This window comes from Neolamprologus multifasciatus, chromosome 18, assembly GCF_963576455.1.
Source record: "Neolamprologus multifasciatus chromosome 18, fNeoMul1.2, whole genome shotgun sequence".
NCBI classification, from domain to species: Eukaryota; Metazoa; Chordata; class Actinopteri; order Cichliformes; family Cichlidae; genus Neolamprologus; species Neolamprologus multifasciatus.
Window position 1 is genome coordinate 8,755,854 of NC_140456.1, and position 26,280 is coordinate 8,782,133.

The 26,280-nt window shown below is 42.0% G+C and overlaps 2 protein-coding genes across 2 annotated transcripts in view; both read right to left on the reverse strand.

Annotated features, from left to right (window-relative positions):
- The window catches only part of LOC146497289 (acyl-coenzyme A thioesterase 5-like), a 74,611-nt gene that overhangs the window by 36,876 nt on the left and 11,455 nt on the right, over nucleotides 1-26,280 (reverse strand). The window lies entirely within an intron of this gene.
- Nucleotides 5,313-24,636, reverse strand: LOC146497292 (acyl-coenzyme A thioesterase 2, mitochondrial-like). Its single transcript, XM_085141778.1, has 4 exons — nucleotides 24,497-24,636; nucleotides 13,176-13,631; nucleotides 11,174-11,361; nucleotides 5,313-10,085 (listed from the first exon to the last, which is right to left on the reverse strand). Exons 2-4 carry the CDS (start codon nucleotides 13,624-13,626, stop codon nucleotides 9,477-9,479), a joined length of 1,248 nt encoding a protein of 415 aa, XP_084997904.1. The 5' UTR covers nucleotides 13,627-13,631; nucleotides 24,497-24,636; the 3' UTR covers nucleotides 5,313-9,476.

Genomic DNA, 26,280 nt, shown 5'->3' on the forward strand with positions numbered 1-26,280 from the left:
CTCGTGGCAAAGTTCGAACCACTTCCTGAACCAGTCACGTGGTACAGCCGGGCAGCGAGGCTTCGGACGTCATCATTTTCAGCTCCTCCCATAAATGAAGCAAGCCTCGATACGCGCATCGCGGAAACACCCCCTCAATTACTCGACACAAGCTTCGAAGCCTCGATACAGAACGTCACATCACTAATGGCCAGTCCCCCTGTCTCTTCACCTTCACAAGCTGTAAATTTAATCGTATGCCAAATAAACCCAATAAAAGACTCCATAAGAACTAATGTGTTTTTCTTACCCTATTTTAAATTCCTAATCCAACAATTACCCAGATAGCAAGGAGACATTGAACAGATGTTGATTTTCCATCTGAACCATCAGAATCGTCAGGCTTGAAATGTCAACACAAAACCAATGTTGAAACAACATTGAAATACTGATGAAACCTGACACTGACATTGAAATAACATTGATTCACTGTTGTTCTGTCATCGTTGATTGTTGATCTATTTATAGTTGACAAGGTGACAACAATCACGTTGAAAAACCATTGATTTATGGTTGAGCAGGAAATTAAAGCTGCTACCACTTGGACTATTCCATAGCCCCCCCTCTCACAGTGGTACATCCCTTCAGGTAACCATTGTCTTGTACAGTAGAGCGGGACATTAGATTTACTCTCAGCGGAATTGACCGGAGAAGGCATCAGTTCTTGCACTGCACTGGCCTGCACCACGATTAATATAAGGTAAGAATGAATGACTTTTGTTCTATTCGTTATTTCCACGGTTGCATTTGAATAACAGTAAAAAACAAACAAACTTGTTAATGTAAAGTTTCGGACAAAATGTGGGAGCCCGAAATTGTGTCTACTTTCATCTTACAATCCGGCAACAAAAAAATTGCACTGCGAACAAAGTCAACAAAGAAAACATTTTCGTTTCATACTTTTCCGTTATATTCCCTTACAAAGCTAGCTTTAACGCTTCGAGGGTTCCTTTGTTGTTGCCATCGCCTCGGCGCTTGACCCAGACTTTCGCTCTGTAGTTGCTTTTTAGCATAGTACTACAAAAAATTGTAAATCTGTGATATATGATGAATAAACGTAAAGGTAACTGTATAAATGTGTTCAATGACTTTGTTACTTTTAATGATGGGAGAGCACCCGCTTCGATTCGCACTCAATTCAAACTTTACGTTGCACGCTCACCTAACTTTACGTTGCACGCTCACCTAACTTTACGTTGCACGCTCACCTAACTTTACATTGCACGCTCACCTAACTTTACGTTGCACGCTCACCTAACTTTACGTTGCACGCTCACCTAACTTTACATTGCACGCTCACCTAACTTTACGTTGCACGCTCACCTAACTTTACATTGCACGCTCACCTAACTTGCGTTTGCACCTTTTGTCCACACGTAAACTGCATTTTATTATTTATTTATTAGTTTTTCGCCTCTCACTGCTTAAGCCATTAATCTTTCTGGAATTGTTTTTTTAAACAGATGCGACCTCACAAAAGATATTAGCTATGCTGTCAGACCTGACGACAGCTGTTAACGAACTCCGTGAGGAGGTCAGAGCCATCCGCCATCCCTGCTGCAATGAATCGGTAGATGCTGGGGTACTGCCTCTGGATTTGCCCTTGCACAACATTGAGGAGCTAAACAATGCAGAGGCAGCTCTTCAATCATAAGAGCCAAATAAGGCAATGGTAAGTATATAAAGTGTAATAGCTGTCAGATGTGATTTAAATACATAACAACGGCCTGTTGATTAAACACACAAGCACTTGCATACACATTTAAGACATGAGACACGCTAATTCCATCTCTTAAAATGTGTCTATAGGTGAGACGCTTTGCCTTGATTGGAGGGACCACACTGGAGGTGCGAGTCCGCCGTGTAATGGCTTATGCCATTACAAACGAGCTGGCCTCGGTACTCAACTGGGCAGGGAAAAAAACCAAGGACCAGACAAAGCAAAAAACGGCATTTAAAGATACAGCGCTCTGCAAATGCATATATGGTGGTAAGTTTTACAGTTTTTTTGCTATATTACTTTGTCTTTCTTAATAGCAAGACTTTCATGTCTGGTTAATCTGGAGATGGAGTCTTTGGTCTTTGGCTTGTTTAGTCCTCGGGTTGTAGTTGTACAGCCCGAGGACCCCATATTTATTTTGTTTTAAAGGATACACGGCACACCATGCTAAGACTTATCACTTTTTCCGCTCATAGCTCTTTGGGAATCAAATGCGGCAGTTTGCAGATTTACGCCTGGTGACTTTCATGTTTATCAGCCTAGGAGTTTACATACTTTCTCCCCGCTGAAGACAGTTAACAAGAGCTTATTCATGTGCTCTAATTCACTTTTTTTGTTTGTGTGTGTGTATTTTTTTCCTAGATGGCCTGACGCAGCAGTTAGGGGCAAACTCTATGTCCGAGTTTGTCTTTGCACAAGCAGTGCGGAAATGGCTCCGATACGCCCCAGATCGTATGGGTATGGGTGGTGCAGGACGCACATCATGCATCCCCATCCCAGAGTAAAAAATTACAAACTTCTGTGAAACATATAAATGTAAATAGGAAACTGTCTTTTAATAAAGTATTTAGCAAACGAAACATGCCTATTGACCTTTTTTTGTTTATTTTTTTTCTCTGTTACATCACATGCAATGCTTTCTTATTTTAGGATATTAATATTGACATGATACATTGTGAGACATTTGTTGTTGTTTTTTTTATAAAGGGTGTCCAATTTGAGGAATAAGTACAATTATGTGTTTAGGTGGTTTAGGTATTGATGGAAACATGCAGTAGTTTAGTATTGGTTAAAATACCTATAAAGAAAGGTAGATTTCCAGTCATGATTTAACTGTTGTTTTAATAAAAAGCAACTGTGCGAAAGAGGTGGAAAATCAACACCATAGCTCAACAGTGTTTCAATATCAGAATGTCTAACAATGTCAGGTTTCAACATTGATTCAACATCAAAAGCTGATGTTGTTTCAACGTTAAAAAAGGGTGCAAGAGTGACGTTAGGTCAACGTCACACTTCAACGTTGATTCAATGACGTCGCCTGATATTGACTCAACGTTGTTTCAATGTTTCCTTGCTATCTGGGTAATCACTAACAATTACAGCCAGGTAATGGAACCCCTGGCTGTACTGGAGCATGAGAAATATATGTTTGTAAGTACGATTGTATTCTGTGTTCATGTTAAGCATGTGATGTAAAATGGGTTGTTGACGCTCATATTTGAAGCCGGCGGGTTAGCTGCACTGCCGATGCTAATTGTGTTAGCATGTCAATAGGAAATTCCATTATGTGTTAGCATCAAGCTAGCGGGATTTGGAGTTAACATGTTTTCATTTATTTTTCTTGGTTATACCAGCTATAATTCAAGTTGTTAAGTCTTCAGTCTGTACTTTGTAATGTGAGAAATATATTATGTTCCAAATGTATGTTTTAATATGCTTTTCTTATGTTTGTAGTTTTACAGTGCCTTCATTAGGGAGACAAATAAACCCTGCAATGAGAACTGGAAGCTTTTGCCTCTCCTTGTAAAGAACTGTTTATCTATCTGCCAAACTGGGCATCAACGTACAGGGAGGGCAGAATAGTGATGACACCCAGCCCTAGTGAGCAGCCTAGGCCTGAGAGAAGTGGATGTAGCTGTGGGTAATAAGAAAAGATGAAAATGTGGTGGACCACTGGAGGGCTCCACTCACACCCAGTTCTCAGGAAGTGTTGTTGCTGTGTTTTGGAGGGAAAAGAGTTCAGTTGTGTGGTGATAAGTAATAAACGAGCAGTGTCGATCGAGAGCTCTCGTGTCGTCTGTGTTTACCTCCACATTGGTAACCCCTGACTTGAACATGTTGCAGTCCGATGGTGGCACCGACTCCGCTCTGGATGCATCAGCAGCCGCCAGCCCTCTGTCTCCGGCTGCAGCTACGTTTGCTGTGGCGCTCGAGCTGCCGGACTTTTGGCTTCACGATCCCCCGTCGTGGTTCGTGCACGTGGAGGCTCAGTTCGCCCTTCATGGCATCTCGGCTGACGACACGAAATATCACCATGTAGTGGCTTCTCTCGACCCGCTAGCCACCCGTTGTGCGTTGACTCTCCTCCGGGACCCACCCACCCGAGGGAAGTACGCCGCCCTTAAGGAGCTGCTTCTTCGGCGCTATGCCCTCTCCGACGCAGAGCGAGCCGAGAAGCTCCTCTCCCTCTCAGGCCTGGGTGGCGGTACGGCTCTCGAACTGATGGAGCACATGCTATCCTTTCTCGGACTGGACGACGGTGGATTCCTCTTCGCCCACATATTCCTCCGACAGCTGCCGGCGGCCGTGAGAGCCGGCCTCGCCAACTCTCCGCTTCTGGGCACGAAGGATTATTGCTCCCTGGCTGAGGACGCGGATCGTATTCTCCTGGCTACCCGCACTTTCCACGATCACGACCTAGTTCCAGCTTCGCCGGCGGCGCCTTCCACTTCCCCACTGACCTGCCCCGACGTCTTCGATCCTTCGCTGACGGCAAAGACCGCGGCACAGCGACACCACGGACGGGACCTCTGTTTCTACCATCAGCGTTTTGGCGCCAGAGCGCGCCGCTGCCTGCCGCCTTGTGCTTTTCCGACCCTGGGACATGGACCCCGCCAGCGCGATGTAGCGGCCGCGACCGCTGGCGACAAAGAAAAACTGCTCTTCATAGAAGACTCGCGCTCTGGGAGACGTTTCCTGGTCGACTCCGGCTCCCAGAAGAGCCTCCTTCCCCCGTCCGGAGCCGACAGTTTAGCAGCGGGCTGCGGACCACAGCTTATTGCGGCTAATGGCTCTCCCATCGCAACGTTCGGGGAAAGGTTCGTGACTGTTTGTTTTCATGGTCGGGATTTCCAATGGAACTTTGTTGTTGCCGCTAGCTCTGTACCTATTTTGGGCGCTGATTTTCTTTGTGCCCACGGACTGCTGGTCGATGTCGCTAACAGACGCTTAATCGATGCACTGTCTTTTTCTTCAATACCCTGTTTCACTCGCGCCATCGAGCCCCTGAATCGGGCTAATTTAGTGACTTCAGGGAATGTTTTTCAGCGTTTGCTCTTGGAGTTCCCTTCACTGACTGTTCCTAATTTCTCGAACACGGCAACGAAGCACGGGGTTGAACATTATATCCCGACGGTCGGTCCGCCGGTGTCGGCGGACCGACCGTCCGGGGTCGCGCGCGTCGCCTCGACCCCGCGAAACTCTCCGTCGCTCGGGAAGAGTTTGCCGCAATGGAGCGCCTCGGCATAGTGCAGCGCTCGAATAGTGCCTGGGCTTCTCCGCTACACATGGTGCCCAAGTCAGACGGTCGGTGGCGGCCGTGTGGGGATTTTCGCCGTTTGAATAATGTCACGGAGAACGACCGTTACCCCATTCCCCACATCCAGGATTTAAAATAAAATTGACTTGGTGCGGGGGTATCACCAGGTTCCCGTGCGCGCCGAAGACGTCCCCAAAACTGCCGTTATTACCCCTTTCGGCCTGTTTGAATTTTTGCGCATGCCGTTCGGCCTGAAAGGTGCCGCCCAGACTTTTCAGCGGTTGATGGACTCTGTTTTGCGCGGGCTGCCCTTCGTCTTCGTGTACCTTGACGATATATTGGTGGCCAGCTGCTCTGAGAGTCAGCACGTGTCCCATCTGCATCAGGTTTTCCAGCGCTTGGCGGCACACGATCGTGATCGTCAACCCCTCCAAGTGCCAGTTCGGCTTACCGGTTCTGGATTTCTTGGGCCACCGCATTTCCGCTGACGGTGTGGTTCCGTTGCCAGACAAGGTCCGGGCCGTTTCGGCTTTTCCGTGTCCTGTGTCCGTTAAAGCGCTGCAGGAGTTCTTGGGGATGGTCAATTTCTACAACCGCTTTCTCCCCAAAGCTGCGCAACTGCTGCAGCCTCTCTATGCTGCCTTGAAGGGTAAAACAGCTAAGGACCCAATTGATTGGCTCCCTGAACGCATCCAGGCATTTTCTGGGGCCAAGACCGCGCTGGCAAACGCCGCCCTGCTGGCCCACGCCGCCCTGCTGGCCCACGCCGCCCTGCTGGCCCACCCGTTTCCGTCAGCAGAGATTGCGTTGACCTCCGACGCGTCGGACGTGGTGGTGGGCGCAGTGTTAGAACAGCGGGTCTCCGGTGTCTGGCAACCGCTCGCTTTTTTTAGTCGCACGCTTAGGGACAGTGAGCGCAAATATAGCGTTTTTGACAGGGAGTTGCTGGCCCTGCACCTCGCGACACGGCATTTTCGTTTTTTTCTCGAGGGTCGGAGCTTCACCGCATACGTTGATCATAAACCTTTGACATTCGCGATGTCCAAGGTCTCTGATCCGTGGAGCGGGCGCCAGCAGCGCCAGTTGGCAGCCATTTCCGAGTTCACAACTGACATTCAGCACGTGGCTGGTAAGTCCAACTGCGTGGCTGACTGTCTATCCCGTGTGCTGGTCTCTCCCGTTTATGTTGGCATAGATTTCGAGGCTATGGCCGCTGACCAACAGGACGTCCTTGCCCTTCGGTCTGCGCAAACGGGCCTTGTATTGGAGGACAGACCCGTGTGGAATGGCGGGCCCAGCCTGCTTTGGGATGTTTCCACCAGCCGTCCACGCCCTGTAGTCCCCCTTTCGTGGCGTCGTCGCGTTTTCGACTCCGTACACGCCCTCTCTCATCCAGGCGTCCGGGCCTCAGTCAAGCTGGTCAGCTCTAGGTTCGTTTGGCCGGGCCTTCGTAAATCAGTGAAAGAGTGGGCAGCCGCGTGCATCCCATGCCAACGTGCTAAGATCCATAGGCACACACAGGCGCCCCTCGAATCCTTCCGCGTTCCAGGGAGGCGTTTTGATCATGTGCATGTGGATCTGGTTGGTCCTCTGCCACAGTCACAAGGTTTCACGTACCTTTTGACTGTAGTGGACCGCACATCCCGCTGGCCTGAGGCAGTGTCTCTGGCGTCCACTACAGCAGCAGCAGTGGCCAGGGCATTTTTGTCAACGTGGGTTTCGCGTTTCGGTCCCCCCGCCGACATCACCACAGACAGGGGCCCCCAGTTCGTTTCCGAGCTTTGGTCTGCCATGGCTGACGGCCTGGGGCTCAAGGTCCACCGAACCACTGCGTACCACCCGCAGGCCAACGGGATGTGCGAACGTTTCCACCGGTCGCTTAAGGCCGCGTTCCGTGCTTCTCTCACAGATGCCAACTGGGTTGACCGCCTTCCATGGGTTTTACTGGGGTTGCGCTGCGCGGTTAAAGAAGACCTTGGGGTTTCCCCGGCTGAACTGGTCCTCGGTCAGCCCCTCCGGGTCCCCGGGGAATTCTTGCCTGAGAGCCCACCCCCGTGCTTCGCTCCATCTGTGCTGTCTCTCCGTCCCCCAAGAGACTCGTTTTCTCTTCCTGGCCCAGTGCACCATTGTGTGCCCGACACCTTTGTTCCAAGGTCGTTGGACTCCTCGCAGTTTGTTTTTGTCAGGCATGACGCTCATAGGCCTCCGCTGCGTCCACTGTATGACGGCCCCTTTAGGGTTATTCAACCGGGCCGGAAGTATTTCCTTTTGGATTTTGGGGGTCGACAGGAGGCTGTTTCTATTGACAGACTTAAACCAGCACATGTGCTTCTGGATGATCAGGTGGTGCCGGCTCAGGCCCCCCACCGTGGCCGCCCGCCTTCCACTGGACCGGACAATCCTGCTTCTTCCTCTGCGAGCGCCCCCCACCTGGCGGGGCCCGAGCTATCTTCAGTTTTTCCTGACCGCCCATGCCAGCCTGGCCCTCAGGCTCGTTTCCCCTCCGCCAGCTCTCCACCTCCCCGGTTCAGCCGTTCTGGACGTTTAATTAAAGCGAGGGTTCTGGACTAGGGGATGACCCTACTGGGTGTTCGGGGGGGGCATGTGTGGTGGACCACTGGAGGGCTCCACTCACACCCAGTTCTCAGGAAGTGTTGTTGCTGTGTTTTGGAGGGAAAAGAGTTCAGTTGTGTGGTGATAAGTAATAAACGAGCAGTGTCGATCGAGAGCTCTCGTGTCGTCTGTGTTTACCTCCACAAAAATAACTATTGATAACTTTTTTGTTAAGTTAAGGCCTGATCTGTCTGAAATTCATAGCCAGTGCTCTGACATGGTGCCATCAATCTTTGAATGCTGAAAAAGCACAGTGTATCCAGGAAACACATATGCTGCAATAAATGCACTGCCCAAGTGTCCCCTCTCCCCACTGCCTTTCAGCAACAGACAGCAGCAAACAGGTCGTCAGAGGAGGCCGAGATGATGATTAAGTTTAACATTTTCTACAATATTGACAAATCACTTTAAGCACAAGTTTGTTAGTTAATAATTTAGAAATGAATATTGTCTGTATGGACTCCCCCCCCCAAGAAAAACTGCGGTGTTAAGCGATGCGGTTTAAAAATTTGAGTGCCGGACCAGTGCGCCCATGTCAAAAAGTTAGTCTAGAGCCCTGCTCTTCCACCTGCACTTTCAACTGGACCACGGCCAATCAGAGAGGTCCCGCCCCTGACTATCTCCGATTGGTTTAGTCCATGATAGGGGCATAATGTGTGTCTGTTGTTGACATCACGGAGAGTTGCAGAGATTTTTTTTTTTTGTTACCCGAACAGTGCGACCACTGTCTACTAAGTACAATTTTCTATTGACAAGTGTGTTTATTATACAGGCCCGGTGTATCTAAAGACCTGACCTGGGTTCTGTCTACAAATGATAAGCAGGTTCCCTAGCTGATGGACTTCAAACCTTCTGATGACTCAACCAAGGATACACCAATAATTTACTGATCTTTTTTTCTGTTTCCACCTCCTGGAAGTATAAAAGTTGATCTAGATCTTACTTTTTTCAAGCCAGAGCCACTTGTAACATTATAACAAATACAAAACCTGCAAACAGAATCACAACTAAAAATAACAGTTGTACAGGGAGGGCACCATTTTCTTTGAAATAACATCTCACCTTATAGGAATTTTATCCCCTCCCGACCCCCTTTTTGATTCATTTAGAGCAATATTTGCATGTTTTACATCAAAGTCTACTGCTTATAGTCAGATGCAGAGTAAACAGAATTAATGCTGAGTTAAGTAACTCGGAGTTAATTGTTGGACTTGGAGCTTGTTGAACCTGCTTTCAAGAATAGTGCACAGGGAAAGCAGACGAATCTACAAATGATGCTCCAGAAAAGTCCAAACAAAAGCCTGTGAAGAATAAAACCGTTAACAACAACAACAACAACAGGAAGAGACGTGAGGATACTTAGTGAAGGAACAAACAAATTGACAGCTGAGGGAGGGACAAACTGAGGCAAACACAGAGAAACAGTGAAGCTTGAAAGATAAGTGGGAAGATACTCATACAAATCATGGCTCTTCTACGAATCACACATTTTTAACAAGTTGTCGTAAATTTAGTTTGATGTTATTTATTTTTCTGTTACTCAGTTTTTATAATTATTTTGTTCTTTTATAACTTGGTTTTAGTCTGTCCAGCATCACAACTCAGGTGAGTTCTGAAAAACTCCTGGATCTTCTTCCACAGGTGGACCTCAGCTGCTGCGTGTGCCTTGGGTTCACCTCCCCACGAGGATAAATACCTAAGAACTCCATGTGCAGAAGAAGGGCAGAAGGGTATATAAGGTGGCTCCAGCAAGTGTCCAGCTCCAGGGTAAGACACACTCTCAAAGTTCTCCTTTCCATGATGCTTCAGTCTCTCCACCATCTGGTCCATGTATGCCGTGCTGTCCCAGCAGAGGTCATCCTCTCCAGCCACAAAGAGTAAATGAGCCTTTGCTCGTTCAATGGGAATGAGGCTGCCCTTGTTCTTCTCTGCTAGCGGGTCTTCATAAATATACTTTCCAATACTGGCACCTGACTCAGTGGGAACCCACTTACTGCAGTCATACCCTAATGGTGAGAGAATCTTCTGTTTCTTGTAATAGAGAGGAAGCCCCACATTGGCACTGCAGCCATTGATGCATACTGCAGCCTCGACACCTGGCACAAAGGTAGCAAGTGAGAGTGCAAGGTCTGCTGCCTTTGATCTTGCTACTATACCAACTCCTTTACTGCCCACCTGTGAAATAACACAAACTAAAGCTGATAAAATTTATAGAAACACTTCGAGCTTAGGACTGACTTCATTTGTTAAACCTTTTATGCACTTTGAGAGTGTGACCATTCATCATCCCTGCAAATGAAATGGATAAGGCATTATTGCTAGTGAAGACAAACCTTTGATGGCAAAATTAACCCTTTCATGCATAAATTATGACAACCTCAATCAGGATTTTTTTCTTGAGTGTTTCTATTCATCTTTAGGCATAAAAAAATGAATACAAATATTTGAGAAAAAATCCTGATTGAGGTTGTCATAATTCATGCATGGCAGGGTTAAATAACAATAATTACAATGAAACACGTCATATATCTATAGTAACATTAAAAGACCAGTGGGTGGCAGGGTATGGAGTGACACATCAGTGTCCAATGTAGTGGTTTATGTGCAAGTATACCAACAACACTGACACAAATACAAGAAAACTGCCTTTGAATAGCTGTTCACTGTAGTGACCACTATGGATGAAAGGGTTCATTTAGAAATAAAAGAGTCAAACATTCACAATAATATATTTTGTATGTGATATTCTTTAAATTATCATATTTAATTAAATAAAACAATAAAGTTCATAGTTATTTTTGCTATGTACCTTGATTTTATTCTTTTAGATACCAATTAAGCTGATCTACTGTAGTAAACTTGATTTTTGTAGAAAAAAATGAAATTGTTCATATTTTAAGTTCACCTAACAAGATTATAGAAAATAATTACTGAGATTTTGAGAAACAGGTAGGTTGATTTTATTGTTAGCTTAGCCAGACCAATTCCCCATATTTGGGTTCTGAGCTGGGCTGGCTGCAGCTTTATGTTTGGAGAAACTAATTCACTTATCCAAATCTCTAAACAAAAGAAAATGAGAAACGTTCTCAGAATGTGACCGTTTTATTTTATTTCATTTTTTCTTTATTAAGAGCATTGGGGACCCTATTAGCTGGAGGAATCCAGCAGCTGAATTTCAGAGTCCACAAAAAAGAAACAAATACATGTTTCTGGAAAAGGAAAAACCTCTTCAGACCTTACGAGTGCTCATTAAAATAACTCACCTTAGGTTGCTGTTTTAAGAAATCCATTGCTTCCTTAAAGTGGTCCAGATGAATCTTTTGCATATTTTCCAATTTGGTTTCGCCCACACATATATAGAGGACGACAAAGCCTTTGTTAGCCAGTAGACTGGCTCTTGTCTCAGATCTCAATGTAGACATATCCAAGACAGCGGGAAACAGACCTTCTCCTAGAACATAGTAGACACAAACTTTTCTTCTGTCAATGAAAAAAAAAACTTTTTCATTTTTAATTTCTAGTTTTCCTTAAGCTCTAATCTCTGTCACTTTATTGTGTGACTAAATAAAAGAACAATAGAAAGACAGCGGTTACAGCCATAACTGAATAAAAGCTTAACACCCTTTGAACTTTAAACTAGTTGACAGATGGACTGAAATGAAAACTGATGACGTGACAACGAACAAAGGAAACTGAGGACCTAAATACACAGGATAACAAGCGGGAACACCTGGGAAACAACACTGGGCATAATCTAAATGATTAGACAGTGGAAGCAAAACTGAACACCAAGCACATGAGACAATGACTATCTAAATACAACTGAAAACACATTGAGATGCGACTACAGCTGTGTCTCAATTCAGGGGCTGCATCCTTTGGAGGACCCGGCCTTCATGGTCTAGGTGGGCCGAGTCCTCTGAAGACTGAGAAGGCCGGAAATGCGAGGCTGTAAAGTGGGATGGTCTAGCCTTCAGATTTGTGCCACTGCTGTCTCGGTGAAGCTTAATAAACTCAGCAGTCTGCTCCTTGCTATATAAAATATAACAATGATATTAGAATAAATTCTCTACCATCTCAAACTTCTATTTAATCAGTTTTCTGTTTGACGTTTATTCAGCTGTATGAAAACTGTAACGTTAATCTCAGCCGAACAGATTTACTTGGGAACAAATAAAATACTGAAAAAAGCCAAACAATAACATTAAGTTATTTAACTGACTTATATATCATGTTTAACCTGAGTAGCAGAAGACACAGGGTCTGAAACGATTGTGCAGGGAGTTCAGTGTTCTCGCCGGCTCTAGTGAGCCTTGACCACCTCGTCAGCTATCGAGCTGGTGGGTAACAGACGTCTCTGAAAACATTGGAGCACTTTTGCAAATATGTGATGTCTTGATAAACCGAGCAGATATTTGAAGTTCTTGCTTGAAAATATGTTAAAAGTTTATTTTGTGACCCAGAAAGAGTAATATTTCAAACTCTTTAGCCGTGCTCCTCTGCCATTGCCCCATTTGAAAATTATTTTTATATTATTATAAAAATGTTATAAATACTAATTTAATTAATACAGTATTGCAAAGAGTAATAGTAATAATATTACAGCTACACAGATGCCACCATTGTTGGAAATGGGAACTTGCTGTTATGCGCTATGAATTCTGGGATAGATTAGGCCACGAAGGATACACCCAACCCATCCTTCAAATTTGGGGAAATGAAGGATGCATTTGTCGGCCGCATTTGTAAAAAGCCTTTGAATTGGGACAGCCTTCATTGCGCCGCTGTGATGTAATCAGCCTGCAAATGCGGCCTCCAAAGGATGCAAGTCACACAACTTGATGACGGCAGACATGACAGAGCTAAAAGAGAGTGAGTTCGAGTAATGGACAGGAAGATATATCACAGAGATGAGGAAACAAACAGAGACAAAGACCAATACACATAAACTTGACAAAGACAGAAGGGATAAAGAGAGACTACTGAAACGATAGGTAAATAAGGGACAAGGAACCTAAAAATAACAAACAAGAAATTATGAACCAGGATTAAAGATAGACTCGGGGTAAAAAGAACTAAACTCTGGACTACACTGTAAAAAGCTAAAATCATTTCTTACAGCAAAGGAAACAATCATAAATCCACAAGAAACCCAAAACATTGGGTCAAAGACCCAGGACCATTACAATTGTATTTGTTCTGAAACACTCATCGGGCTGTCATTTAATTAAAATAAAGAGAGAAAGCTTGGAACAACTGCAGTACCTGGAGGAGTGAACAGGACTCCACTAATGTTCCCCTCTTTGACAGGAACCCGACTGACCCCATCTCCAATCAGAACCCTCTCATTTGTCTCTTCTGCCAGTATCCTGCCTTCCTCCTCGTGCACAGAAAAATTCACCAACTGAGGCTCCAGAGACTTTGTCTCTTGAAACCTTTTGTGCATGGTGTCTGGCCTCATGGACCACATGAGACCCATAGGTTCTACTCCAACGTAGGTCCCACCAAGTGAGGGATCTCTGTTCAGGTCAATCTCCCCACTGCCATCAACCCTGTAGGTGGCCGAGGAGCTGAACACCACTCCCTTCTTGTCAGTTAATCTGGCTCTCATGGTGACCGCCTGTCTGGACCTCAGCCCTTCCACCTTCACCTTAATGGGTTCATCAAACAGGCACCTGGCTCTTGGCAACAGCCTCAGTCTGACTTGGGAAGACATCTTTTCTGAAAGAAAAAAATGTGTATTATTTTGAAACGCCTCTCTGTCAGACTACCTGTTGTAAGGAGACAGTAGATGGAAGATCAAGTTAGAAATCTAACTTCAGTAAGTCAGTTTTGAGAGGCATAAATCCAGTGTGCATTCAAAAGTGTCATACACCTTGCCTGATGCAATGATTTAATTAAGAAAAGGATGCACTAACACATTAACCCACTTGCAAGGACTCCAGAAATAGGCAAAAGTGACCTCCAAAACAACCCATTGAAGAAGGTTGATGAGCAAGACAAAGATTAACAAAGTCAGTGAGGGGGAACACAAAACAAAAGTGTCACACAGGTTAAACAGTACTTAACACAAAAACGTGACAGCAATTGAAAGCAACAAATACATTAAATAGATCAAAGACTAAAAGAACTCCATATCCACGCTGTGGACTGCACTGCTATTTTCCTGAAATCAGCTGATTGTAGCGAATCTGGAACCAATAAGCAGGACTGATGGGCAGACAGACTAATGATCACAAGGAACTGAACTACTGGGCACCGGTTTGCTACAAGAACCGGTTCTCAGTTCCCATCTCTAGTATGGAAGATCAGTGTGCTAATTTAACAGTTATGATCACAGCTGAAGAACTGGATTCAGTCATGACTGAAACATTACTTCAGTTGGTCTCCATTACTTCAATGAAACATTACTTCAACTTCAATGGGTTTACATTGTTGTGCTTGAGAGACACCAACGAAATTCCTAATAAACGTGATTCTGATTCCTTTCACCACTATATAGGATACCTGGAGATCTTTGGCTCACTGGAAGAACTGTGACAGTGATCTCTATCTCTGTGCTGGGGGTTTGGGTCTGTCTGAGAGATTTCCTTCTTCCTCGGTTTCTTTCTTCTGCTTCTTGTTCCAGAAAAAAATTTCCTTCCAGCACACATCACTAATTTTATTCATGTAGTTTTTTCACCTCTGTTACTGTCACTAACAGCTGACAGTGCAACTTAGTCACATGACATAACAACAACTAAATCAGCATGAGAGGAGTGTTTTTTTCACAGTCGTCTACTTTCTGATAAATAGCAGAAGTGGACTGAACTTAGATAAACAAACTGAACTGAACTGTTTTGTTGACATGAAGTGATCTTCATTCAGTATTTAGATATAAAATTTAGTATGAAAATATCTACAAAAACCTTGAGATAAATTCAGTGTGTACTGTATTTGTCAGGGGCCTTGGTTATCCTGCTCTCTCTTCCCTCACCTTTGTTTTAGGATGCCTTAGGACCCTTGATTGTGTGTACCTCTGAGGTTCCACCTGTTCCTGATCGCCTGGCTGACGAAACTGCTATTTAAGGCACTTGCGCTTGTGCGACATCGTACTTAATTGTGGATTGCCTGACCTCCCTCTCTCTCTGTGTGCACAGGTTTTGGGCCCCTCTCTTTGTGTGGTGATCCTGAGTTGTTATTGAGAGCGCTGTAAATATTGGACCCCTTGCAGCTCCCTTGGAGCACCAAGCCCCTTACACACTTCCATCTTGTTGTATTTTACTCATTTAATGTAAATAAACACACAGTACTGCCTTTCTGAGTGTTACTGAATTCACCTGCTCCTGTCTATGTGACAGTATTGGGTAATCTTGCAGGATAAAGTGGTCTCACTACAAATATGTATAACATATTCATTCAGTGGGTTAAAATAAAAATAAAAAATGAAAATATTGTCAAGAAACTACAAAGTTACATATCTGCAGGGCTCGCAAAATTTCAAAATCCCTGGTAGCCCTTCGGGCAGGGACTCTTCAGTTTTTGGTAGCCCAAAATAAATTTAAGTAGCCCCAATAAAAAAGAGAGCAATTTTTTTGATTTATGTTTTGTTTCCGTTATAATATTATACATTAAAGTATAATATTGTAACGGAAACAAAACATTAATCAAAAAATTGTTGAAACACAAATTACAACATTGTATAAAAATTACAATAATCAACTCAAATACTTGGTTCTAATTAAACAGAAATTTCTATGAACTTGTAAGAACTGTAGAACATGAATCAGTCTGTGTCAGATCCTGAATTTGAATTTTCCACTGAAGTCACGGGTTTTTGAAGTTTGCAAAGACTGCTAAATTGTGCCTGTGGTAGTTCACTCTTTGCAACATAGTACGCTGTTCTAAACAGATTTTTCAGGTTTATTTTTAGTATGTTATTTGCAATTGGTGTTTGTTCTGGGAAAGATATTGCAGACTGAGCAATAATGCATTTCTTGCATTTCTCATGGGTTCTAATGGGGGCCTTTCTTAAAATGACATGGTCCCAGTAACAAAGGCGCTTGTCGACTCAGAAATCGAGGCAAAACCAACAACACACCCGGCAGAACATGATGTTATTTACACGGGTGCACATAAGTGGTCCGCATGTGCGCATTCGCTGTCAAAATAAAAGACGCGCACCAGATAAGAAGTTGCAACGCGCGTTTGCGTCCATATAAAAAGTCACTTTTTTTTTCTGCTAAAGTGGTATTTTCACGGCACATTCTGCACCACATCTCTGTGCGTTCATCATTTGTTTTAAGCTAGCTCTACGGTGGCCCTGAGAGGCCAAACGGACTGCAACTTCAGAAAACACTTGCAAAAAGAAAAACGCTGCAAAAAGAAAAATGCTGCAAAAAGAAAAACGCTGCAAAAAGAAAAATGCTGCAAAAGCACACACAACACAACGGAAATGTTTCTGGGGAGACAATAACTGGACGGACCAGTTGCACGAACCAAAACATGTATGTATGGCTGTATCCCAATTCAGGGTCAGCAGCCTTAAAGTACGCAGCCTTAACGGTCCTCAAGGGCCACGTACTCAAAGACCGCTGAGGCCGGAAGTGCGAGGCTTGTAAGCTTGTGAAATGGGACATCTAGCCTCCGTCACGCTGCCCAGGTTGCCTAGCAACCATGATACTAACAGCTGGAAACGTTTCATACAGCTTTGTTTGACAGAAATGAAGGAGAACATATTTTGTACATTTGTTTCTACATGAGCTTTGTGTGATTTGATAAGTATCTGAGGCTGAGACCACAGGACTGTAAAACATGATTTTTGGGCTTCATTTCTGTACTGAACGGTCATTTAAGATTAGCTAGTAAATAATAATTAGCTAATGTTGTTCATGACACTAAAGTCATCTCACTTTGGTAATGGAAATATAATATGGCCAATATTATAATATGGCAGTAGTTATTACAACTGTAATAACTAATTACAGTTGTAATAACTGTAATTAGTTATTACAGCAGTGAACATGAACTCTGTGTCAAATACTGAGCTTCAGTAAAGATTCAAGTTGCATTTATTTATATTTCCTATCACCTTAAATCTTCACTTAAAGACAAGTATCTGTGACAGTGTATATATAGATGTATTATATATAAGAGACAAACATTGTTCTTTTAATATGTTGGCATTACTAAATTTGGCTCAATGCTTATATATGTGTGAAAGAAGCAAATGTACGAGCTGTGATAACTGTTTCTGATAGAATGAAGAGTAGACTGATATATTAAATATCCCTTTATGGGGCAGAAAATCAGACCATGTCATAACTGCTTTAAGTCATACAGAATAGATATCAGAGCCTTAAACAGGCTGACTTCTGCTAAATGGGTCAAACTGGGCAGAAAGTATACAAACACATAACATCCTTATAGAATATGATGTAACACTATAGATCAACTTAGCTCAGAATATATAAAGCATATAAACAATTACAGCAATATGATGCAACAAACACAGCAGTGCTACTAATCCAAAATACTCAAAGCTTCATAGAACTGAAACAAACATTTATTTGTAGCTCCATTCTGCTGCTGATACATATTTTAGGTTTCTGAATATTAAACTTGTTTCTGCCTTTCATAGTGTGTAACTTGAAGGCCCTGAGTACTTTCTCCCACACTGAAAACACTGGAATGATAATATTATTTGAAAATTACCTAATAAGACTGATTCAGGACAGATAATTAGTGATGTTAAATTTTCCTAGCAGTCCTTCACAAACAGGGAACAGTCTGTCTATTCTCTCCATCTGTCAGCTGCTGCTGGCTCTTCCTCCTCCTCTTCCTCACACACTGCTGAGTTTGTCCTGGTGGATCATCAGGGGTGCAAAGCCTCACAGATGATGTGCAGCAGTGGGTCCCTCAGTCTGTCCTCACTCTGGACACTTGCAGTTGTCACACATGGAAATCAAATGTGTGATAAGTTGCAGGATTCAAACACAAGTGTAACTTATAAATACATGTTCATACTTTTATTCCACAATCAGAGAGAAAGAAAAGAGAGAGAGAGAGAGTGCAGGACAGACAGGTGACAGTCTCAGGTGTATACACTGCTACAAAACAGCACAAGAGAAGGAGGATTTAGTGTTTGTGTTATTACGAGTGCTAAACATGAAGAGTTCCCAGATGGTACAGTGGACACGTGTGTGACTCCTGTGATTAAAGCATCTTTCTTTCAGCTAAACGAGTGAACCGTCAGCTCGTTCAAACACACGTTAAAGTCCGTTTGGCCCGACACCACCGAACAGAGGCAGCAATATAACATAGCTAACATTAACAGTGCAGTGAATCCTGCTTGTGCCGTCATATTCAGGACTGCAAACCGAGCAGCATCACTGACTTTCAGCCTGTTGTGTTTGTGGATATATGACTAGGGTTGCCAACCGTCCCTTAAAAAACGGAATCGTCTCGTATTTAGAAACAAAATTACACGTCCCGTATTGAGCTAATAAGGGACGCACTTTGTCCCGTAATACAGTGAGAATCAAAAGTAGTCTATAAGTTTTAATGTAATTAATGCTTTGTTTGAAAACATAATTCCCAGCCCTGCTCCTGCTTTGTGACCAATGAGCTGACAGCACACTTATGACAATTCGAGTATGACAATTCGAGATTACCGCTCATCAAATTGGTTGAGGAAAGGTCGCTTGCGGAGAAAATACCAGAAGACAACAGATGGCCACAACAAAAAGCATGGCCAACAGGGAAACAAGCGCCGACACTGCGGTGCAAGTCTCAGACGACAGTACACCTGAAGCTGGGCAAACACTGCGATTTTCAAACTGCACGATTGGCTCGCATGGGTTATAAGTTCGTAGGTCACGATGCAGGGTCTCACACTATACCGCCCGATGCTCTGATGCGACCTGAGTGCTCACACTGTGCCTCCATAAAATGAAGGTTATAACAGAAAATCTGTTGCTCGCTCTCCCTCTCTGTCTTTCACTCTCACAGACACACACCACCATCAACTTTGCTAAATTGCTAATGAAAAACACTGATGAGGCAGCTGTGATTGAGCAGCAATGTAAATCCAACTATTTTCACGGTTGTTGTGGTCGTGATAATTTGGTGATGCCACATCGAAAAGGCTCGGATGAGCTTTCCAAAGTTCTACAAGTTGTGCCTCCATTGCTTGTGTCCAGATCACACGCTGCACAGCCGTGCTGCTCCGTCTTTTTCACCGACGTTTATGTGTTTGCGCGTGAGCAGTGTGAGCGGCTGCGGTGGCACCCTCACGAGCGATTGATGATCGGGGGCTGGTCGTGAGGTGTTAATCGCTTCTCGTTACCCCACGTATACTACACGATGCACGATGAAGGCCAAAATCAGGCCGATCACCAAATTGGTCGCACGACTCAAAAATCGGCTCAAAATGGGTCAAAAATCGCACAGTGTAAGCCCAGCATTAGACCAGCAATGTTTGTTCCTCTCAGAGAAAGAAAAAAAGGCTGCAAAAGTACAGGGCAGAATGGGAAAAGGAAAACACCTGGCTGGAAAAGTGCACGATAACACCTATAAAGCGCACTGCACTGTGTGCCGGCGCACTTTTTCCATAGGCATGCTTCTATATCAGCGCTATGTGGCCAGAAGTGTGATAATATAATTTATTTTGTGTAATAAACAACTGCAAGGATAGATGATTACAACAAATAGATGAGTAATACATAAAAGTAATACATAGATGAATAATGATGATGAGTTATGATGCGTAATCACGGGAACAAGTGGGTTTACAAACGGGAGCAAAAGTTGTAATAATGCCTCTACTGAAGCCAATTGCTCTAAATGCACTAAATGCACTAAATGTGCACTGTTACAAGAATATTTTTCTTTCTATTCTTTTCTATTAATTTATATAATTTTAAGTTAAGCAGGACAGAGTTCTTTTAAAGAAAGATTTACTTTTATTCTCAAAAGTTAAGCATGACAGGCTTCTGTTTAAGAAAGAGACCTGTTTTATTGTGTTAATGTTGTCATTTTGAGCTAAAAATAAATGGCTAAATGGTTTTTGTTTCCCATGTGTTGATATCACAAAGAATACACATCTAGATGACAATTTCATTGGCCTCAACAGGAAAGGAAGTTCACAGTTAGGGGTTAGGCTAACCCTAACCCCTAACCCTAACAGCTCAGCACCACCTTATTTACATAACAAAAGCAGCAGTTCACTGTTCAGTTCAGGATATTAGCTAAAAGCCTACCTGCCATTTGGCTGGTTGGCGGGTTTTAAACGTAGAAAAGCCAAATGGCTGCTCTCTGGGACTTCCAGTGTTAAATCAAATTCAAGTCAAATGGTTAAAAAAATAATTTCACACACAAAAAAAGAGCTAAAAAATTCACCACACTGGGAAGGGTGAAGACAACTGGGTCGCCCGGCCCTGGCCACGAGGTGTCCCTTATTTATTTCTCAGGGAGTTGGCAACCCTATATATGACTGACTTTAATTATCCACAAAATCATCAGATTCTCTGTAAGATTAAGGTCGACTATCTAACGGCGTATAAAGTAAAGGGTTTAAAACAAAGTAAACGCTGAACGTACAAACGTCACTTATGTCACATAACTTAGCCGGCATGTGGCCAACAGTAATGTTTTAATGTTCTTCATTATTAAACATTTGCACATAAATAAGTGACATAATATTCAGAACTTACTTTTGAAAGTTTACTCTTTGGCCGCTCCGCTTCCACTTCTTTGAAGTGTCTCCCAGTCCCAGTGCACCTGTTAGCATATTTTGGTTCGTGCAACTGGTCCGTCTGGTTATTGTCTCCCCAGAAACATTTCCATTGTGTGCTTTGTGTGCTTTTGCAGCGTTTTTCTTTTTGCAAGTGTTTTTCTTTTTGCAGCATTTTTCTTTTTGCAGCACTTTTCTTTTTGCAAGTGTTTTTCTTTTTGCAAGTGTTTTTCTTTTTGCAGCATTTTTCTTTTTGCAGCGTTTTTCTTTTTGCAGCATTTTTCTTTTTGCAAGTGTTTTTCTTTTTGCAGCATTTTTCTTTTTGCAGCATTTTTCTTTTTGCAAGTGTTTTCTGAAGTTGCAGTCCGTTTGGCCTCTCAGGGCCACCGTATAGCTCACCTCCTGCAACCACTTTTCCGAGAATACGCGCTTCTTTTGCGGTTCGGACTCCTTCTGACATTTCTTTGGAGGTGGCGGAAAACTAAAGTAATTGCTTAAAGGAGCTTCTTCAACATCTTTAAGAGTTCTAAACAAATGTCTGTCCTCCTCCAGAAAATCCTATGTACGCAAACACGCTAGCTTGTCATATTGCAGCCACAGAAATACTTTTGTCCATGAAACCATAAAGCTGCACTTTATTTTTGCCTTATAGTCTGATTTGTCATAACTTTTCCGTTTTGCCACTTCTTCACCCTGACCTATCTTATTTGGCTCAGCAGAACTAAAATATATATCCTGCTGCTTTTACACAGGCACTCACATAACGCTCAGCGATTCTCTGTGCGATCAACCTCTCATGTTTAAGCTTGCTGCGGGAGATTTCACTTGTCATGTTTGCATAGTAAGCTAACGATTGATAACACGATGTCAGAGGAATTGGTGCGCAAATTATCATCACTCACCAATCAGTACTGTCGCTCTCTACACACAGTTCACGCGATTGCAAAGTGAAAGCAAAAAACAAGCGCAAATTCAAACGCGATTTCAATATGTCACATATTGACAGTGGCTCACCGATGCCAATGACATAATTACCCAGCTACATTTCCGAAAGAATGCAAAAGCATTGACATACATTTTTCCTTCCTATGATAGCCCAACGGGCAGGGCTGAGATAGATTTTGGTAGCCCGACTGGAAAAATTGCTAGCCCCGGGACATCGGGCTAGCGATTTTGCGTGCCCTGTATCTAATATATTATCTGGCTAACAAATGTGTTTAATAGGATTTGCTAAAATACCAGGGAAAGTTTCAATGTGCTAATTTTGGTTAAATTTGAGTAACTGTTGCCCAACCCATATCAGTATAACAACTTTACACTAGAAACTCTCCCATGCTTCATATCAAAATGATTTTTGTGGAGTTAATAAAATCGATTTTCTTTTTTAATATAATTTCAATTAACATAATTTTCTATATTTAGTACAAATATACAGTCAATTGAGGAATTACCTATTTTAGTCAGTTTAATTCCTCTTTTCAGCCATACTGGTATCTGAACATTCATTTCAGTGTGCTATTTTCAGCCACTTTCTGGTTCACACTTAAAAAAAATGTAATTACCCTCATTAAACCTAAACACCTGACAATAACATTAGGAGAGAAGAGATAATCCAAGGACATCAATGCACAGTCAAAATGAAATAAAAGTAATTTTAATAAAACTTACAAGGACACAAGTGTTAACAGAAGCTGACTGCAAATAAGCAATAGAGGGTTGTTGAGTCCCTGAAAAGGAGGAAAGAGCTGTGTAAAAAACTGGAGCTCTCTAAACTGGAAATGCAACTTCAAAAATAGTAAAAAAAAAAAAAAAAAAAAAAAAAAAAAGACAAAATATTTTTGGAAAAACAGCCAGAACGCTTCCTCGGACCTTAAGTCATGAAGCAAATTTGATCACAGTAAAAGTCTGAGACACATAACTGCCCTCAGTAGCGCTCTTACATTCTAAAAAATATTCACGGTGTTTGTAGGTAGAACTTAACAAAAAAGTATTTGTCTACTTATAAAAGTAAGTTGTCTACACGTTTCAGTGAGTTGACTAATCAATGTTAAAAGTCAGTGCAACACAGAAATTAATAAACACCTCCTTAACTTAAATGTTTGAGTATATTGAACAAAATACTTTTGTCATCAATCAACAACAGAAAATATTAAGTTTGTGTAACATGTAAAAGTGAGTTTGAACATCCTTCGTGTTTGAACTGCTCATAACTGGACCATAACAAAAAAATAATTACAACTGCCATAAAAAAAGAAGAAACGGAAAAAAACAGAGGTTGGCACCACTACCTGGTAAGTTTCTTGTTTTATAGTCTTTTATAAATACGTACTAGTTACAGGAATTTACTGCTTAAGTTTAGTCTGACAATGGCAGCTACATGATGTGAATTGACACTCTGTGTTATGCTAGTTGTTACTCTATAAAAGTATAAAAGAGCGTTTGTATTTTTTCCTGTTGTTAATGAAATCTGTCAATTAAATCTGTCACTCTGGTGGTTACTTTGGTTAGCCATAGGTGTGTATGAGACCATGCATACAGCAGAGTGTAACCCCGTAGCATATGTTCGTATCATCACAGGCGTAGCAGTTGTCTGCATTCTTATCACTTTGTGGGAGTAGAGGTGTGTTTCCCCTAGACTGTGTTCGGTGAGTTAACTAAGCATTGAATTTCAAATAGATTAATTACAAGTTATATTTGTACACTTTAAATTTGATAGTTTTAATCATAGTTTAGCATAGTAAAGTTGCTAAAGTTAATGTTGTTAGCTAGCTGTCTTTTAGCTAGCAAACGTTCCTCGTAGATACAGAGTACATTGTCAATTTTATCACTTATACTTAAAATTTGTCACTTGTCAGGGTGCATTTGGTTAGCAGATAGACCTTGCAGACAGCAGAGCATGTTCAATTTGAACCTGTATATATTCAAATTAACCAGTCAGCAGCTGCCTGCATTTTTATCATGGTGTCAGAGTAAATTTGTGTTTCGACGGTCTTGGGTGAGATAACTAATTACTGACAGAGTGAAATGTGGTGAATTTATGCCAGAGTATTTATGTGAGTAAAAGTATTTCTATCAAATGTATTGATATTTTAAGCTCAAATGTGAAATATGCCTGAGGTTAAAGTTAGTTGACCTAGCAAGAAAAAACAAAATTGTGTGTGTGCACACAAGACTTGCTTTCGTTACCTTCTGTAATTGTAAGCATAATGTGAAGTGTGGGATTGTGGCATGTCAACAGTGGTCTTCAAATAATTAAAAAGAAAATTCTCTCACACATTTGGATATGACACAATTTTTCCAATTTTGAACTACAGTCTGTAGATTTATTTATTTTATTTTTTTTGAATTTTGGATTCATCTTTTCAGTGTTTCATTGTAGTGTCTTAGAGAAGGCTTTATACTCAAAATAACTTGTTAACTCAAAAGCCTCGATAAGTCTTTGTAGTCTTTTATAGTCCTTGGAACTCAACAAAAACTGTTTGAAATAGTCTCCAAATCTAGGTTACATTTACTTTCACTCACCTTATCCTACTGCTAGCAAAGGGTGCATTGAAAGCAGGGCATTATGTAACAGATTTAATGCAAGTTATAAAAATTAAATTGTTTATTTGTTAAAAACAAAAATTAAATCAATAATTAGCAAAACGCTAGTCCTATAAATGTAATATGTTTGACTTTTTGCCTAGTAAACTTTTTTTATTCTCCAGAGTTTGGTGGAAACAAGAAGAGAGGTTGCAATCCATTGCCTGATGGTGTATTTGAAAGAGAAAGAAGAGGATCTCTTCAGAGAACAGCTGGTAGGTAAATCTCACATTGTTTTGTGTTATATTTTTAAATAGCACATAAAATACCGACATGTTTCTTTTTAACCTACTTGCCAGGATGGTGAAGAACAGTTCTCAGAAGAAGTGGTAAAGATCGTAGTCACCAGACGTGCAGCAGTGTCTCTTCCAGCCGTCGCTAAAATTGTGATTGAAGGAACAGCTGTCCTGGAAGACCTTGATGTGCCCAGAGCATGTGCCTTAATGATGGGACTTATATACGCTCTCAATCTGAGCTACCCCAAACAAGTAAAGAACATTCTGTGATTCTGTGATATTTACCAAGTTGATAGGTTAAAGTTAATGTTTAATAATAAGCAGATTTGCAAAAACAAATTGCCTTACGTTGCAATGTTAGTTTTCTGAGGTATTTTAGAAGGGTGTGATTTAAAATTATTGTTATTTGGAAGACTTAGAGAGGGCTGCTGTAATGTTTGATTTATGTTGTATGACACAGAAGTGTATTACTTCGAAAATGTTATGCAATAAACTGTTTCATCAGTTGGAATAATTTAAATGGCTATATTTGCATGGATAATTGTGAGTAGGATATATGTAAAAAAGTAAGTTAGATTAACTCAACTAATGTAATTTGTCAACTCAATATTACCAGAAATTCTAAATTAATATTAGGTTGCTTAAACTTAATTATGCTTTCACAGGTCAAAGTAAATCACATTGGTTTGTTGAACCAGTTGAGTTAGCCAAACCTAAAAATTACTTGCTGGATTTACTTAATAATATGCAAAATTTGTAACTTAAAAAGCTGAGTGGAAATTGTTACCTCAATTATTTTAAGTTGAGCCAACAAAACATTTTTTAGAGTGAGGATTTACCTTCACCAGGTCACTCTTACAGTTGAAGTGCACTGTTAGACTTTTCATCGCCACTTTACGGTAACATACTGGCGTCACTGTTGCCAGCGTCATACCGTGACGCCGTGTTACGGTAGCTTACCGTTCTGCAGGATGATACCGTTTTTTGCTGGTGTGGTATAATACTCTTGGACAAATTATGGTAACGCACCGTAGCCTTTTTTACGGTATCTCACTCACAACAGTGACGCCAGTGAGATACCGTTATGTCGTTATGTCGTAAATTACGTCAACAAAGTAACAACATACTGTGATTAAGAAATTGGTATACTACCGTTTATTCACGGTATGTCACTGTAAGCCCGCTGCAAGGTAATAAACTGCAATATATTAATCAGTAACTTACCGTTATCACGCATCATCAGTACCAAAAATATTCATCTCTGCTAGGGGACACCGTGTCCCAACAGTCGGTCATTTACTGTTTAACAGGTCGTAATTGACCGTAATTTCAGTTAACAGTAACATACTGTAAGAGACTGGAGGGTTCCAAAAAAATTGGATGGATAGATAGATAGATAGATAGATAGATAGATAGACACACACACACACACACAAAATATAATTCATGTGCTTTACACCACTTTATTTCAGTTCTGATTTTCCTCTGCAGAAATACACATTTCCAAAATCAAAAACTGAAAAGAACTGAAAACATATTTTCATTGAGGAAGCATTTGTTTTTACTAAACCCTGTAATCCATTATTTTCTCATGGCAGATGACATATGCTCAAGTGTTGGGTTTTCTTAGTTATATTTTGTAGGGTCTTAAACCTACAATGTGAAGTGCCTTGGCATTCATTTTGTTGGCACCATATATATAAACTGAATTGTAATGAATATAATATCAAGCCCCACACGTCTGCCTTTATATAGACTTTGTCCAAAATACTGTCTCACACCACCAAATCAATGCACAAAACAGGGTCCACAAGGACATGGATGAGCGTGTGTGGTGTGA

Coding starts and splice junctions, on each gene's coding strand:
- LOC146497292 (XM_085141778.1), bottom strand. CDS start 13,626: ATGTCTTCCCAAGTCAGACTGAGGCTGTTGCCAAGAGCCAGGTGCCTG. Junction 11,362..13,175: donor AGTCCTGTTCACTCCTCCAG/GTACTGCAGTTG, acceptor ACTATGTTCTAG/GAGAAGGTCTGTTTCCCGCT. Junction 10,086..11,173: donor TCTTAAAACAGCAACCTAAG/GTGAGTTATTTT, acceptor GTTATTTCACAG/GTGGGCAGTAAAGGAGTTGG.